This window comes from Alternaria dauci, chromosome 7, assembly GCF_042100115.1.
Source record: "Alternaria dauci strain A2016 chromosome 7, whole genome shotgun sequence".
NCBI lineage: Eukaryota > Fungi > Ascomycota > Dothideomycetes > Pleosporales > Pleosporaceae > Alternaria > Alternaria dauci.
The window spans coordinates 1,280,765-1,295,804 of NC_091278.1; the positions used below are offsets into that span (position 1 = coordinate 1,280,765).

General features: G+C 53.8%; 6 protein-coding genes across 6 annotated transcripts; 4 read left to right on the forward strand and 2 right to left on the reverse strand.

The window, feature by feature from the left end:
* Nucleotides 1–511: 511 nt before the first annotated feature.
* Nucleotides 512–1,624, forward strand: ACET3X_007577 (uncharacterized protein; the record flags this gene model as incomplete). The annotated part of the gene is made up of 2 exons (XM_069453738.1): nucleotides 512–1,371; nucleotides 1,492–1,624. The coding sequence occupies 2 exons, from the start codon at nucleotides 512–514 to the stop codon at nucleotides 1,622–1,624; spliced, it is 993 nt and encodes a 330-aa protein (XP_069304740.1).
* Nucleotides 1,625–3,226: 1,602 nt separating this feature from the next.
* Nucleotides 3,227–4,566, reverse strand: ACET3X_007578 (uncharacterized protein; the record flags this gene model as incomplete). Its single annotated transcript, XM_069453739.1, has 4 exons — nucleotides 3,227–3,748; nucleotides 3,801–4,362; nucleotides 4,413–4,417; nucleotides 4,468–4,566. The coding sequence occupies 4 exons, from the start codon at nucleotides 4,564–4,566 to the stop codon at nucleotides 3,227–3,229; spliced, it is 1,188 nt and encodes a 395-aa protein (XP_069304741.1).
* Nucleotides 4,567–5,053: 487 nt separating this feature from the next.
* ACET3X_007579 (uncharacterized protein) lies at nucleotides 5,054–6,476 on the forward strand (the record flags this gene model as incomplete). Its single annotated transcript, XM_069453740.1, has 4 exons — nucleotides 5,054–5,261; nucleotides 5,310–6,225; nucleotides 6,273–6,382; nucleotides 6,430–6,476. 4 exons carry the CDS (start codon nucleotides 5,054–5,056, stop codon nucleotides 6,474–6,476), a joined length of 1,281 nt encoding a protein of 426 aa, XP_069304742.1.
* A 754-nt stretch (nucleotides 6,477–7,230) lies between these two features.
* Nucleotides 7,231–8,014, forward strand: ACET3X_007580 (uncharacterized protein; the record flags this gene model as incomplete). The annotated part of the gene is made up of 4 exons (XM_069453742.1): nucleotides 7,231–7,274; nucleotides 7,440–7,485; nucleotides 7,604–7,817; nucleotides 7,875–8,014. 4 exons carry the CDS (start codon nucleotides 7,231–7,233, stop codon nucleotides 8,012–8,014), a joined length of 444 nt encoding a protein of 147 aa, XP_069304743.1.
* Nucleotides 8,015–8,306: 292 nt separating this feature from the next.
* On the reverse strand, nucleotides 8,307–10,231 carry ACET3X_007581 (uncharacterized protein; the record flags this gene model as incomplete). Its single annotated transcript, XM_069453743.1, has 3 exons — nucleotides 8,307–8,879; nucleotides 8,932–9,673; nucleotides 9,729–10,231. The coding sequence occupies 3 exons, from the start codon at nucleotides 10,229–10,231 to the stop codon at nucleotides 8,307–8,309; spliced, it is 1,818 nt and encodes a 605-aa protein (XP_069304744.1).
* A 939-nt stretch (nucleotides 10,232–11,170) lies between these two features.
* ACET3X_007582 (uncharacterized protein) lies at nucleotides 11,171–14,155 on the forward strand (the record flags this gene model as incomplete). The annotated part of the gene is made up of 3 exons (XM_069453744.1): nucleotides 11,171–13,553; nucleotides 13,605–13,886; nucleotides 13,935–14,155. 3 exons carry the CDS (start codon nucleotides 11,171–11,173, stop codon nucleotides 14,153–14,155), a joined length of 2,886 nt encoding a protein of 961 aa, XP_069304745.1.
* Nucleotides 14,156–15,040: the final 885 nt, after the last annotated feature.

Here is a 15,040-nt window from a genome sequence, read left to right on the forward strand (position 1 = left end):
TGGTGCCATCTCAGACAGGCATGGTAGAGTAATGGATAACAGATATCACAATCACATTGATCCAGGACTGCGCAGACGGGCATTCGTGTCATTGGCGGCGCTCGCGACGAGGCGAGCAACGAGGCCGCACGAAAACGAGGCTTCGGTTGTCGACCTTGGCTAATGATGCTGTTTGTCTCGCGTAGAGGTCGCAGCACCCGATTCGTAAAGTTTGTTTTGCAAAATCAATTGAACGGCGACTCAAGATCCTAGAAGAGGTGAACTTTGTTTTCATCACACTGCCCACTGAGCCCGCAGCTGTTCCCACATGCGTCTGCAAGCACAACAGCAACAGGATAAGTCGCCCCCGCCACACTTTGCCGCATGGAGCACGGTCTAGGGTGCCCGTTGCAACGTCAATGGCCGTCCAGTTCCTTCACGTGCGTGGGAGTGGGCATGCCAAATGCAGTCCATCACATCGCCGGCATGAAGGTGCCCCGAAGCTAACCGTGAAGCACGATCAGCACCCAATATGGCCTCATCCGTTCCGAACACGGAGCCGACCTCTTGCGACGCCCGCGATGCCGACAGCCCATCCCACGCGTCTGATCCACCTCAGGTAATCACCAGCTCGACGTGTCCAGCCGGAACCCGTCGGCTTCGTCAGACATCTCCAGCCGCCGCCATCGCCGCCGTCGCCGCCACCGCACCGCCACGACGTTTCTTCGACCCCTGGAACAGCTCCAGTACAGGCCATCAGCGCGCTGAGAATCGCCTCTCGGGCTCCACGTCATGGCGCGCGTCGCGGAGCCTCAAGCTGGGAGAGCAGTTCAAGGCTGGCAGAGACGGGGGCAGAAGAGTTGCCGACACGGTTGGTGCAGGCAGTGAGGACTTTGGCACCGGCGGCCGCAAGGACAACGGCAGCTGGGAGAAGGGCGCAAAAGGTCTTAGGACTGGGGGACAAAAGAGCCTGTCCGAAGTATGGGCTGCTAGCAAGGCGGGCAGCAGGCAGTCGCAGCAGAAAGACATCAACCATGGGCAGACACATGTGCCTACAGCGCCCTCTGATGTAGGAACAGACTCAGATGCACATACCCAGAGCGACCTCTCCCAAGTCTCATCCAAGTCCCCTGAGAAGCAGATATTTGCCGGACTCTGCTTCTACCTCAACGGTTCCACCGCTCCCCTAGTCTCCGACCACAAGCTCAAGCAGCTCTGCGCCGCCCACGGCGCTAGCCACTCGATATCACTAGGCCGTCGAACCGTAACGCATGTCATTCTTGGAAGAGTAAATGCAAACGGCGGCGCAGGCGGTGGCTTAGCTGCCACCAAGATCCAAAAGGAGATTACCAGGACAGGCGGCAGAGCTGTCAAGTTCATCAATGCAGAGTGGTAAGTAAGCTTTGCGCATCTCCCGCTCTGCCTTCCCCTCCGTGTTTCACGTCCGATTGCGCACAATCAGAGTTCATGCACAACACCCGCCGTGACGCTTGCCCAACTGACATGTACAAGGATCCTGGACAGCATCAAGGCGAACCATCGCCTCCCAGAGTCACGCTACTCGCCGCTGAAGCTGGCGCCCAGCTCCCAAACCAGCATCTTCGGCATGATGGGCGCAACAAGTTCAAAGCCGGAGCAGGGATGAAGCCAACTTCCCTTTGCAGCAACTATTGCGGATCGACGAGGTCTGTCGTTGAAGCCTCGCCTGACGTGCCAGGACTAAGAGGAATGCGGAATATGCCAGAATCAAAAGGGCAAGAAGCCAGTGTCGCAATGGACCCTTGAACTATAACAAACTTTCGGTCCTCGAAACCGCATCACATGCGCTCGTGGCGATTCACTTTGTCTTCCCTGAAACGTTGTTTGTGGGGGGAAGTCGAGCCCGACGTCGATCCATTACTTGTAAACGTTTATGAACCCTTGAAAACCTCAAGTGGCGCCATAACATGGCGCCATGTTCGCGCAGAGTCATTAAATCTTGCTACTCACGCCATACCTGCCACGGGTTCCCAGTCCCGAACTCTATTTCCTTGAAGGTACCGGCAGCGGCTCGACTTGGCCTATAATGCGCTAGCGTAGTTCTGGTCACCACAATTCGAAGGCGAAGGAAGAAGAATATTTCAAGCCACAAAGCTTCTTGCCTGTAGCATGGTAATGTACTGCCATGTATTTTTTTCCTTCTCTTTTGGGCAGGGTAGCCGACTGTACATGACCATCGTGAACGCTGCAATGTCTTCTACGCGGATGCTTCCGCTAATGGCGCCAATCACTGACATGGAACGGGTTGGTGCGCCGCGTTGGGAACCCACTGGCGTGAACTCTGTGTCTGTCAAAAATCATACGCGTCCGGGTTCGTTCGGTTGCTTGAAACGTCCGGATTTTCCCAGTGGCATATCAGCGGGTTGCTCAACGATTACTAGTAACCTAAATAGCCGTGGACCCTGACTATCAATCAAGGGTAGGTTCTGTCTTGATTCCTTGAGGATTGCAGACCGTGATAGCCCCGCTGCGGAATCTATTGTTACATGTTTATCGTGCCTTTCTGCGCACTTGTACTCTGAGTGCAGGCTGATTCGCTGCCGTCTGACCTATCGGGATTGTAGTTGCGGATATAACGGCTGAGGTGTGCTCGTGACGAGAGAACAGTGTATGATGACAACGTTTAGAAACAGACGTTTAACTTATATTCGAAGACATTAGTACACTATAACCTTTGACACTGGTGTGACCCTTCTCAGAACTATCGTTATTGACAGGCATGGCTGTATTATCTGTCTGCCTGCTTTCCAGGGATGAACTACTCTACTCAGATAAGATATGTCGAGTATGAAAATGCGCTGGACTTAGTCTGGAGTTTTCCGGGCGCCAAAGCAGTACGCGATGATCATATGATAATGCGGAAGTAGATGCGTAGGAAAAGCCTCGGAGTGCACGCATCGACCAAAGCTTGTATCTACCGAGGGAACATCACAAGACAATCACGTGGTAAAATGTAGACATCTCACTTTACCGTATAGCTTTTGAACGTTCCTACCGTGCTGATATCTGAAATTGTATCTTGACATGAAGAAAACTATAGACCAAGACACTGTAACATGCACATGACAACAAAGCGTTTGCACTTCATAATGCCACCTAGTGAGTGTACCTTGAAACGCCATAAGCCCGCAGGTATCGCTATGCCATAAACGCCAGCTTCACGTGCAAAAAGACCCGACTTCGTCTTGCGAGCAGCAGCGAAGCTCCCTTAACCAGCAGTCCTGGGCTTAGCCTTGGCCTGCTTCTTCGCCTTCGCGTCAGCCTTTTGCTTCTTCTTCTTCTCTTCAAGCTTCTCCTCTGCCTTGCGCTTCAGACTGGCCTTCTCCTCGGCCGTCTTCTCAATCGGCTTGAAGAAACCCTCCAATCTGCTCTGTTGCGCCGTCTTCATGTTCTTCTGTAGCTTGGCTGCTCCGTTGCGCACCCTGTCTTCGTTGAAGTGCTTCTCCTCGACGAGGAACTTGACAAGACCTTCTACGTCTGGGGCTTCCCACTTGAAGTCGCATTCGGGGTCATCGGCAGGTCGGACGTCTGGTTCGAGGAAGAGCAGGCGCGCATCGGCAAAGGGCCAGTCGTCGGGGATCGTGAGCTTCTTGGAGGACTGAGACTTGATGTGTTCGACGACGCCTTCTAGGTCGTTATGCTCGCGGATGAGCTTGAGGGCAGTGCTGGGGCCAATGCCTTTGATGGGGTCGAGATAGTCGCAGCCGAGGAGGATACAGAGGTCGATGAACTGGAAAGTGGTCAGTAGGTGAGCATTTGGCAGCTGCCCTTGGATGCCGTACCTGTTTCCGCTCCATGTTCAAGCCTTCGAGTACCTTGTCCAGATGAATCTCCAAAATTGGCTCTTTGCGTTGCTCGCTGAAGGTCAAATGTCGCAGCAGGATGGGTGAATCAAAGGTCAAAGTGTCCATGTCCTCCGATGCAGCAGCGTAGACCTTGCCGCCTCTCGCCAGAGTCGCGCACTGGGCTTCAGCCTCGGTCGGTGCAACAATGTACGGGATGCCCATGAGCTTGAGCAGACGCTGACACTCCTCGTTGTGTTCCCTCGTCACCCTGACGGTCCGCCGCGAGAACTTCTCAACGTCTTCGGCCGTGCCCGTCTCTTTTGCTTCCTCCGCCGCAGCGTGTGCCTCTGTCTTGCGCTGAAACCGCTTGGCGAGCTCGCCGGACTTAAGCTTAGGTGGAGCGCCATCGAAGACGTAGAGGGGCTTGATACCGTTGTCGACCATGCGCATTGTACGGTAGAAGAGACCCATGAGATGTGATGTGGTTTCGCCCGTCTCGCTCATGAGCTGCTGGCCATCAGATCGGACGGCGATGAGGAAACTATAGATGCTCATGGATCTACACAATGTTAGGTTTGGAGAGTCATGTGGGGTTCGGCATATGCATACGCATCCTGCACACGTTAGCAAGTGGCTCGGTACTGTGAGAATGCTGAGGACGGACTATGGCGACTTTGCGTCCAAACTGGTTCTTGATCTCGCCCTTCTTGATTGCCTCAGGCGCATGCTCCTCAATGAGCTGGTAGAGGTGTTTGATACCCATCTTTGGTGGCTGCCCTAGTGTGTGAGTGTGTATCAGGTGAAATTGACGTGGTGTCGTGGCCCTCGATTGTTGCGTGTAGAAGCGTGGGCGACGGCGTGGAGGCTGGAGAAAGTGACGCCAACCATTGTCACGACGCGTCCGCGTCTCACGCGCAATCACGAACTGCATTCCTTGGCACTGCTACCCCACATATTGCCCATCATCGCTTAGTGAGGCTCAGCAGGCCTTTTCTGGGGATGCATATCAGATCCTGTGTTCAGTCTCCCCACATCTCATTAGACGCTCCAGACGCTTGAGCTGTCGCGTGTTTGATGTGATGATGCTGGCTTCCTTGCCACCGCGGAGTGCTTCCGAACCGCGGTTCTTTCGACGTGGGGTTTTCCGAGGCCAACATCATCCAATTAGGAATATCTCCGTTGCGTCCTAGGTATAACAGTCACTTTTGCGTAGCTAAAAGACTTTCTCCATCCTTGATCACGACTTCAACATGCTGCGACCAACATATAGGCATGCCGCCCGGCAATTGCGCACTCCACTTCGATCCGCAGCTCTCGGCAATCGATACTTACATGCTCCCGTCAAGTTTGACTGGCAAGACCCGTTAAACACAAGCAACTTGTTCACGGAAGAAGAGCAAGCCATATCAGAGACTGCTGAATCGTATTGCCAGGAGCGCATGCTTCCGAGAGTACTAGGTACACGAGACATTGCCTCAATCTCTACAGCCAGCTGACGTAGCTCAGAGGCATACCGCAATGAGAACTTTGACAGAAAGATCATCGAAGAAATGGGTGAGCTGGGACTGTTGGGTGCAAGCATAAAAGGCTATGAGTGCGCCGGCGTGAGCAGCGTTGCCGCAGGCTTAATTACCAGAGCCGTGGAGAGAGTTGACTCTGGTTATCGTTCAGGCTACTCTGTGCAAAGTTCGCTCGCCATGGGTGGCATCGAGGAGTTTGGATCTGAAGAACTAAAGGAACGCCTGCTACCAAAAATGGCTCGGGGCCAACTACTTGGTTGCTTTGGCCTGACTGAGCCTAACCACGGATCCGATCCAGGCTCTTTGGAGACGGTTGCGAAGCCTCATCCTACAAAGAAAGGTTACTATTCACTGTCTGGTTCAAAGACCTGGATCACAAACTCGCCGATTGCCGATGTCCTCCTTGTCTGGGCGAAGCTGCAGAGTACTGGCAAGATCCGTGGCTTTGTCATTGAGCGCGACCAGTGTCCACCCGGTACTCTTGAGACCCCGCCAATCAAGAACAAGAACGGTCTACGGGCGTCCATCACCGGCATGATTCAGCTTGATGAATGCCCCGTATCAGAGGCAAACATGTTTCAGGAAGTCGAGGGGCTGAAAGGACCCTTCAGCTGCCTCAACTCAGCCAGATATGGTATTGCCTGGGGCACTATTGGTGCTCTTGAAGACTGCATCGCAAGAACTCGAGAGTACGCACTAGAGAGGAAGCAGTTCAAGAACAACCCGATTGCCAAGTACCAGCTCGTGCAGAAGAAGCTGGCTGATGCTACGACGGATGCTGCGTATGGTATCTTGGCTGCCCACCAAGTCGGACGCCTGAAGGATGAAGGCAAGGCTGCACCAGAGATGATTTCAATGATCAAGAGACAGAACTGCGACCGAGCATTGGTCAACGCGCGAACGTGAGTTGTACCGAGTGCCTGCATGCTATTGTACTGATAGTGGGCAGACTGCAAGAAGTGTTTGGCGGAAATGCTGTATCAGACGAGTACGGAATCGGAAGACATGTCGCCAACTTGTTTGTAACACAAACATACGAAGGCCAGAGCGACATCCACTGTGAGTCTGCCGAAAATGTGACCATGATTTTGACTAATTTAGAACAGCTTTGATCCTCGGTCGAGCCATTACTGGAATACAGGCCTTTTGCTGATTGCAGCGAGATTGCTCCAGCTTGAATCTCTCCTACTGTTGCTGTACTACCAACAAAAGTATATGGCGGCGCATCCAATCACAAGTAGCACGTTAGCTGTAGGCGCCTGGAGATGTTATGCATGCAGACGAGGTTTATTTAGAAGCAGATGCATGTCAAACCATGTGAAGGTTGATGCACGCTCCCAAGTTGGCCTCGAACGCGGCAAGTGTCACGTCTGATTGCTCGTATCCACAGTGCAGTTCGCCACGTGAGTTCTGGTCCAGACACTGACCAATGTGTGATGACTAAGTGAAATCAAAGACGACGGTGAAGGTACATGTCAGCCCTGACGCATCTTCTTGCGTCTTCGATAGGTTGCCACCAAGCGCGGTTAGCTGCACAGGGCAGAAGCGCTCGGTGAATTTTGTGGGCAGCGACACTGTGCAGTTGGGCGGTCAGCTGTGTGGCCCTCATGCGGCTGTGTCTGACACATGATAAATACAAACGCGCCCCTGCCCTGAGCGCCATACTGCACACTTTCTCTTTGCACAGCTCGCCTGCCTGTCTAACACCTACAGCGAGTCTTAGGTACGTGGAGGCGTGTGGCGGGTGAGCTTTCCGCTGATACGCCGCACTTGCTTTCTTTGGACCCCCGCTAACTAACCGCCTTGCCTGCGCAGACATCCCACTTCAACTCTTCAACACCAACTCGCTCCACCGCAACAACCGTGATACCCTCCCACACCAATCCACACACATACACACAGCAGCCATGGCTCTCAAGCGCATCAACAAGGAGCTCACCGATCTCGGCCGGTGCGTGATATCCTTTTCCTTTGGCGGCGAGGCTCGCTTGCTCTCTTTTGCTCGCATGGGCAGCGACATGGCAGTGACCGGGTGTGGGGCCATACGCTGGAACCCGACGTTGCTGCCTCGCAATACGACAACGAGAGAGAGATTTGGCTGACACGGTACTTCTAGTGACCCTCCCTCTTCCTGTTCGGCTGGCCCTATTGGAGATGATCTGGTACGTCACTCTTTGTGCACGACACCCGCGCGGCTGAGGCGCTCCCGCCGACATAGCCGTGGGGAGAGAAGAGGAAAAAAAACAAGACCAGGCTAAAGACATGCTAACATCGCGGTAGTTTCACTGGCAAGCAACCATCATGGGTCCTGGCGACTCACCATATTCCGGCGGTGTCTTCTTCCTAGCAATCCACTTCCCAACCGACTACCCCTTCAAGCCCCCAAAGGTCAACTTCACCACCCGCATCTACCACCCCAACATCAACTCCAACGGCAGCATCTGTTTGGACATTCTGCGAGATCAATGGAGCCCAGCCCTCACCATCTCAAAGGGTAGGTCATCCTGAAACTCCCACGGAAATCTATAATCCATGCTAACGAAAATTGTAGTGCTGCTGAGTATCTGCTCGATGCTGACAGACCCGAACCCCGACGACCCGCTCGTCCCCGAGATCGCACACGTCTACAAGACCGACCGGTCCCGCTACGAATCGACGGCGCGTGAGTGGACTCGAAAGTACGCCATCTAGGCTGAGCGGACGCAAGACTGGTAGTGGAGCGTGGTATTGTTAGCACCTGTCATGGGGGTTGTGAGACGATGGTTAGGGTCGATTTCAAGGCATAGTGTCTGGGGGTTTCTTGTACACGGCATGCATGCTGGACTGCGTTCGTAGCACTGGCTATCATCACTCTTAGCAGAACAGGCTCGATTTCTTTATCCGAGATGCGCAAATGTCAAGCTTCCATATCATGGTGATTGTTACATTTTTGAAGGCATCGATGATGCAGAGTAGGTCTTGTTCGAGTCATCGCCTTGTCCTTTTACGTTGTTGTTTCTTTGGCTTGTGGCTCCTCCTCGACGACAGCCGGCATGTCTGGAGTGGTTGTTGTTGTTGTTGCATCGCTGTGCTCCAACTCTGATGCCTTCTCTGCTTCTCTTCTCAACTGCTCATTCCTCTCATCGTTAAGCCTCTGCCACTCCCTATCCCGTAGCTCTCTTGCCAACCGATATTTGGTCTCTTCTTCTTCAATCTCCTTCTTCAGAGCCTCTTCCTCCACAGCTCGTTCTGGCATCGACTGCTTCAACCGGGTCGCCTCCCTCATTGCCTTTGCCTTTCGGGCAAGCGTCTTCTGCTCCAGACGCTCTAGCAGCTGGCCGTACTCTTGTAGTCTGCGACGGCGACTGAGTTGCAACATGTACGAGCTGCCTACCAGAGGCGTGAGGAGAGAATGCCGTGTGTTGTTTTTTGTGTCGAGAGCGAGTTGATGGTGTAGGGCTCGGAGGGTGATTTGAACGTGCTTGATGGCTATGCCTTTACGACCGAGGTTGTTGGTCTCATCGGCCGGGTCGCGGAGGGAGAGCATGTAGTCGGGCAGGGGATCAACTTCCCCATTCTAGAAAGCCATTAGCATGTGTGTGAAGAAGAACAACTGGGTGGATTTGTACCTTTAGCTTGGCTCTCTGTGTATCAGTAAGGACAGGATGCTTTGCTTTGTCGTAAAAGTAAGCCGGTTCGATAGAAACACCGTGCTTTGTTGTATCAAATCTGCCCCAGAAGCGGAGAAAGTTGAGGAGAGCTTGTGCGGAATCCTCTGGCGGGTGCGGCGCATGCTTTATGCTAGCGACGGCCATCATGAACAACGAGTATGACCCAAAACCGCCCCGAAAAACGTCCGACAAGCCCCTTGTGTCGAAGATGGTCTTGACCACCCAATACAGCTCGCGTAGAAAGGGTATCTCCTTCATGTAATCCTGCATGATGACTCTTGAGATGGACGTGTCGTTTGCGAGTACAATCTGAATATCCAAGCCCGATCGCCGGTCCTGCGCGCTGATGAGGGGATAACGTGCGTGACGAACTACTGGCAACAGATACGACTGGTACTTGCGGATATGTTTAGTGTATAACCTCTGCAGAATCTTGATGTTTTTCCTTCGCTGTTCTGCGCTCGGTGGGAGTCTCGCCTGCGCAGGGTCTAGCGATTCAGACGTTGGTACCAGCCTGAAGTCTATGTCGGACAAAGGCATGCCTATACCAGTCCGTTCTGAGCCGAACACTTCAACTTTATACTCTGGGATCCATGTTTGAAGGTGATTGCGCACCTGTTGTATGAGATGTTTCCTGGCAAGGGTTTCGTGTCGATCGGGCGTGGTGTATTCATAAAACTTTGCGATTTCCAGACGCAAACTGGAGATCCCGTTAGCACAGCACCTTGAGTCTGAAGATCAGTTTCGAGACATACCGGCTGATTCCTGGTATCGCCCCCTCCTCCTTCTTCTTCACACACCATGGAAGTGCGCTTTCCTTGATAGCCGTCTCGCCCACCATGGGCTCCACAACGACGCCCTTGTAATCTTTGGATTTGCCGAAGGCGTCTATTGTATCGGCCAGCATTTTCTCGCGCTCTTTGCGCGAGGCTTTGACCACTTCTTTTCTCAATTTTATGTTTTCGACACTCGAAGCCTTGCCCTTATTGGGCTTCCACCCCCCTTTGGTCGTTGTCATCTTCCTCAGCCTGAGTAGCGTCGCGGTCGGTTCCTTTGCCGGCTCTTCCGTTTCTGCCTTGGATCCGGCATGCTTGCCATTGGTGGTGGCAGCATCTTGTGCAGCTGGCGTCGCAGTGGAGAGCTGGCGGCGGTCGCGGGGTTTGGATGGATTGGCTTGGACAAAGTGCTGCCACAGCGCAATTGAGGGATTGAAGCGGTCATGGGCGCGACATACTAGTCCAGTACACGAGCGCTGCATGAGGCCCAGGGCAACGACAACGGCTCGCAATGCGGTCACAATGGTGGTTTTCCTGGCTCTACACGAATCTTCTCCATGGATCTTCGCGTGCACGGTGCCAAGCATCTAGTCCGCTTTGGGTCGGCGAGGCTGCGGCGGAGAATGGGCACTCCCGCGGGCATGCTGCACTGCCAGTCGCTCTTGCATGCATGCACCCAGCGTTTGGCAGCTTGACACGCCTGTTGTTAGCCCTCCGTCTGCCATGTCCGCTGTGTACATAGAAGACACTGTGTGCGCCGGCCAGACTGGCCCCGGTACCCCGCAGGCAGGCAGAGGCCCACGATGTTGTCGCCGTTGGTCCACTGGCAGCACTTGCTCAGGCCCACACCCTCATCCGGTATCAAAGCTGCCTGACATCATATTGACAGTCTCAACAAAACTTCGCGAAGCGGTCAAGAAGCGGAGCGCGTGGAGGCACGAGCAGTCAGTAATCGTGCGCTTGCCATCCTTGCCTGCAGGCAGAGACAATGAGGAGGCCCAAGCTGCTCGGTTCCAACGTCACAGCTATGGCTTAGTGGGGCGTGAACCATCCCACCACGGCCAGCTTTTCTTCCCCCATTGCCCTTCTTGAGTTTCTATCGGCTTCTCGACACACGTCGTATCTTCGCGCCCTTGTCCTTTTCCCGCGGCCCTTCGTTCAGGCCTCCTCAATCCCCCCTCGTTCTGTGACGCCCGCAGCGCAAGACCTTTGCCGAGCTCCTTCCTCTGGCCATCTAGTGAACAGCGACCCCAAGACACCAGGTAATACATGTCTCTGTAACTATCTATTTTTGATTGCGTCACTCACCTACTCCCTGCCATACCTCTCCCATCTCTTGTCTTGCTTCCTGTCATCTTCTCGTCTACAAATTCCTGACATTTCCGTGTATAGCAGCATAACGCAACCTGTCTACGCCCATCATGGCCCCTCCTGCAGAGGAGAAGCCCCAGAGGCCTCAGCTTGAATCACAGCCAAGCACGCATCCCGCACTCAACCCCGAAATTACCAAAGTGCCCGTTACGCCTGGCGTGCATCTCTCCGGCAAGACCGCCTACTTCGATGAGTCCACTACCGAGAAGACGAACAATCTACCCTTCGATCCCGAGACTGCTACCCCAGGCCCATCATGGAGCGCCAACTCTTACTTCTCTAACCGACAAAGAGAGGACCATGCTGGCGCGCAGACGGAGAAGGCTGCTGGCGCACAATCTGGCGGAGACATCAAAAGCAAGCTGGGCGACATGGCCAACCTAGATGCAAAGGTTGATCTGGCAGACGTGGATCCACGGGCTGCGCATCCTAACCTGAATCTCAGCGGCCGTGTTATCAGTGCGACGTTTGCCATTCCCTATTCTATCGGCTACTCACAAGGCAACGATTGGGAACTGACACCGCGACGTGGAACTTCGGCACTGTTCGATTCATTCTCCTATCTAGCCTCAAGCTCCTCTCCATGGAACCACACACTTGTAGGCTGGACTGGCGAGATCTCTCATGCGAAGACGGCCGCTGTCGTGACCACCCAAGCACCCACGAACAAAGCTGCCGCGCCCATTCCCGTGGACCCCAAGAAGCCGACACAAGCCCCTCAGGCTCCAAATAGCTTCCGTATAGGCCCAGAGGATCGCGCACGGTTAGACAGACAGCTCGAGCGCGATCACGGAGGTAGAATTGTGCCGGTCTGGCTCGTTGACGAGGTCGATGACGGGAAAGATGAATACATCCTCAAGAACCAGAGTCATTGGCGAACGTATGCGGAAAACGAGCTCTACACTCTGTTCCACTACAAGCAAAACGAGCCGGCTGATGGGCGCGCTGCACGGAAGTCGTGGGCCGACTACTACCGCATGAACAAGCTTTTTGCAGACAGGATCCTCGAGATCTACAAGCCAGGCGACATCATTATGGTGCACGACTTTTACTTGATGCTCCTGCCGAGCTTACTTCGCCAACGTCTGCCAGGTGTCTACATTGGTTTCTACCTGCACATCCCCTTCCCTAGTAGCGAGTTCTACCGCTGCTTGAGCCGGCGGAAAGAGATTCTGGAGGGCGTGTTAGGCGCCAACATGATCGGTTTCCAGTCATACAGCTACTCGCGACACTTTTCGTCTTGCTGTACCAGGATATTAGGCTTTGATTCGTCTTCCACAGGAGTTGACGCCTATGGCGCTCATGTGGCGGTAGATGTGTTCCCCATCGGCATCAACGCAGTTTCGACACAACGACAGGCTTTCGGTGACCCGGAGATTGACGAGAAACTCAAAGATATTCGCGAGATGTATGCCGGCAAGAAGCTCATTGTTGGTCGTGACAGGCTAGACGCTGTCCGCGGAGTAGTCCAGAAGCTCGAGGCGTTCCAGCTGTTCCTCGAGAAGTATCCTGAGTGGGTAGGCAAAGTAGTACTCATTCAGGTTACAAGTCCTAGCGGAGTCCACACAGACAGAAGCGACGGCGCACAGGAAAAGGTAGTCAACAAGATCTCGGACCTTGCGGCCAAGATCAACGGCACATATGGCACACTCGACTTCACTCCAGTCCGTCACTTTCCACAGTATCTTTCTCGAGAAGAGTACTTTGCCTTGCTCCGACTTGCAGACATCGGCCTCATCACCAGTGTGCGAGATGGTATGAACACTACAAGCATGGAATACATTATTTGCCAAAAGGACAACCACGGCCCACTCATTCTCTCGGAGTTCTCTGGCACATCAAGCTCACTCAGCGCCGCAAGTCACATCAATCCCTGGGACATGGGTGGAGTTGCCGATGCGATCAACGACGCTCTGAAGCAGAGCGACGAACACCGTGCCAATGTTCATGCTCAACTCTACAAGCACGTCGTACAAAACAATGTCCAAGCTTGGTCGAACAACTACCTGAAGCGACTGATGACGAATCTTTCCTCCTTTGACCAGGCGTTCGCTACGCCAGCATTGGATCGGGCAAAGCTACTCTTCCAATACCGTGAAGCCAAGAAGCGGCTTTTCATGTTCGACTACGACGGTACCTTGACCCCCATTGTCAAAGACCCACAAGCAGCTATCCCCTCCGACCGAGTCATTCGTACCCTCAAGACTCTGGCAGCAGACCCTGCCAATGCCGTTTGGATTATCAGCGGCAGAGATCAGGCTTTCCTAGACGAATGGATGGGCCACATCCCCGAGCTAGGTCTGAGTGCCGAGCATGGCAGCTTTATGCGGCATCCACGCAGTCAGGAATGGCATAATCTGACCGAAACGACGGATATGAGCTGGCAACAGGAAGTCATTGATGTGTTCCAACACTACACGGAGAGAACTCAAGGTGAGCTCTGTACGCGCTCCACCCAAAACTCTAGTACTCACAGATGAACAGGTTCCTTTATCGAACGCAAGAAGATTGCTCTAACGTGGCACTACCGCAGAGCCGACCCCGAATACGGCGCATTCCAGGCGCGTGAGTGCCAGAAACAGCTCGAGAACACTGTTGCAAAGAAGCACGAGGTCGAGGTTATGACAGGCAAAGCGAACCTTGAGGTTCGTCCGAAGTTTGTAAACAAGGGTGAGATTGCAAAGACACTCGTAGAGAGCTACGGCGAAGGCAGCGGTCAGGCGCCCGAGTTTGTTCTCTGCATGGGTGATGACTTTACAGACGAAGGTATGCATTGCACTCGCAGTCTTGCATCGATTCCGCTAACATGTATAGACATGTTCCGATCGCTGCGACAGTCCAAACTGCCAACAGATCACGTATTCTCGGTCACGGTTGGCGCCAGCTCGAAGCAAACATTGGCGAGCTGGCATCTGGTCGAGCCGTCGGATGTCATTTCCGTGATCTCGTTGCTGAACGGATCAGCTGACGCAGGCAATGTTGGCGCGATTGCTGTTGTCGATGGGACGGTTCCTGAGTCTCGTGTGGTTGCATGAGGTCATAGGCACTGACAAGCAATTTTAACTGTAATGGAGCACGGAGCACAGCGAGGCAATACATAGATCTACGATATGCGGCATGGGGATCCCCGGGGTTTTTTGAGCACATGATGCGGAAGAAGCAATCACACCCTATATCATGATGACGGTCTTTGTACAGCACCTGCGTGAACAAGTGTCCTTGTTATGCGATCGGCGATGTCGAGTGCTGCGTGGTGGATAATTCTGCCGCATGGCGATTACCAATGGGCCCCTAGGACGAGCGTCTGCTGCCAAGGCGGTGGCGGTCGGCACGTCTGGGGCCTCGCCCAAGACCCCTGATTACCACGTGAGGAACTGACTCGGGAGCCATGCAACCTTGGGATGCGAACAGTGCAAATGTCGGGGATTTTGGGCCTTTCGGAGACGTTTCCGCAACACGCGGTACTTGCAAGACGCCTAGGGCATCAAGTGATAGTTCGCCGCACGTCGTGACAGCAATTTCCATGTCGACAAGACAGGCACTGCACACCAAAGCGGCTCACGACTCACGAATTCCGCAACACGGGCACGACAGCTTTTCTAGGCCTGGTATGTTTTGGCTTTCGGCTTTACTAGCCCACATTTATGCAACTTGGGGTTCGAGAACTGCAAGTGCATGAAACCTGGAACGCCTAGCAGTCGTTCCGCCCCAACAGCCTATCCGAGGCATGTTCCTCTTTCCTCTTGCAAGTGCGTACCGCTGTCGTTGATCCCGTCCTGCGCCAGCCATTCCGTTCCTTTTTGACCACTCGTTATCCCTCCCGCCCTGCATCGACACTCGTTTACCAGCTATACTCCCACCCACTTATTTTGCGCGACAATCTTATATTAGTGAGGCGCATCACTGGACAAACACAAATC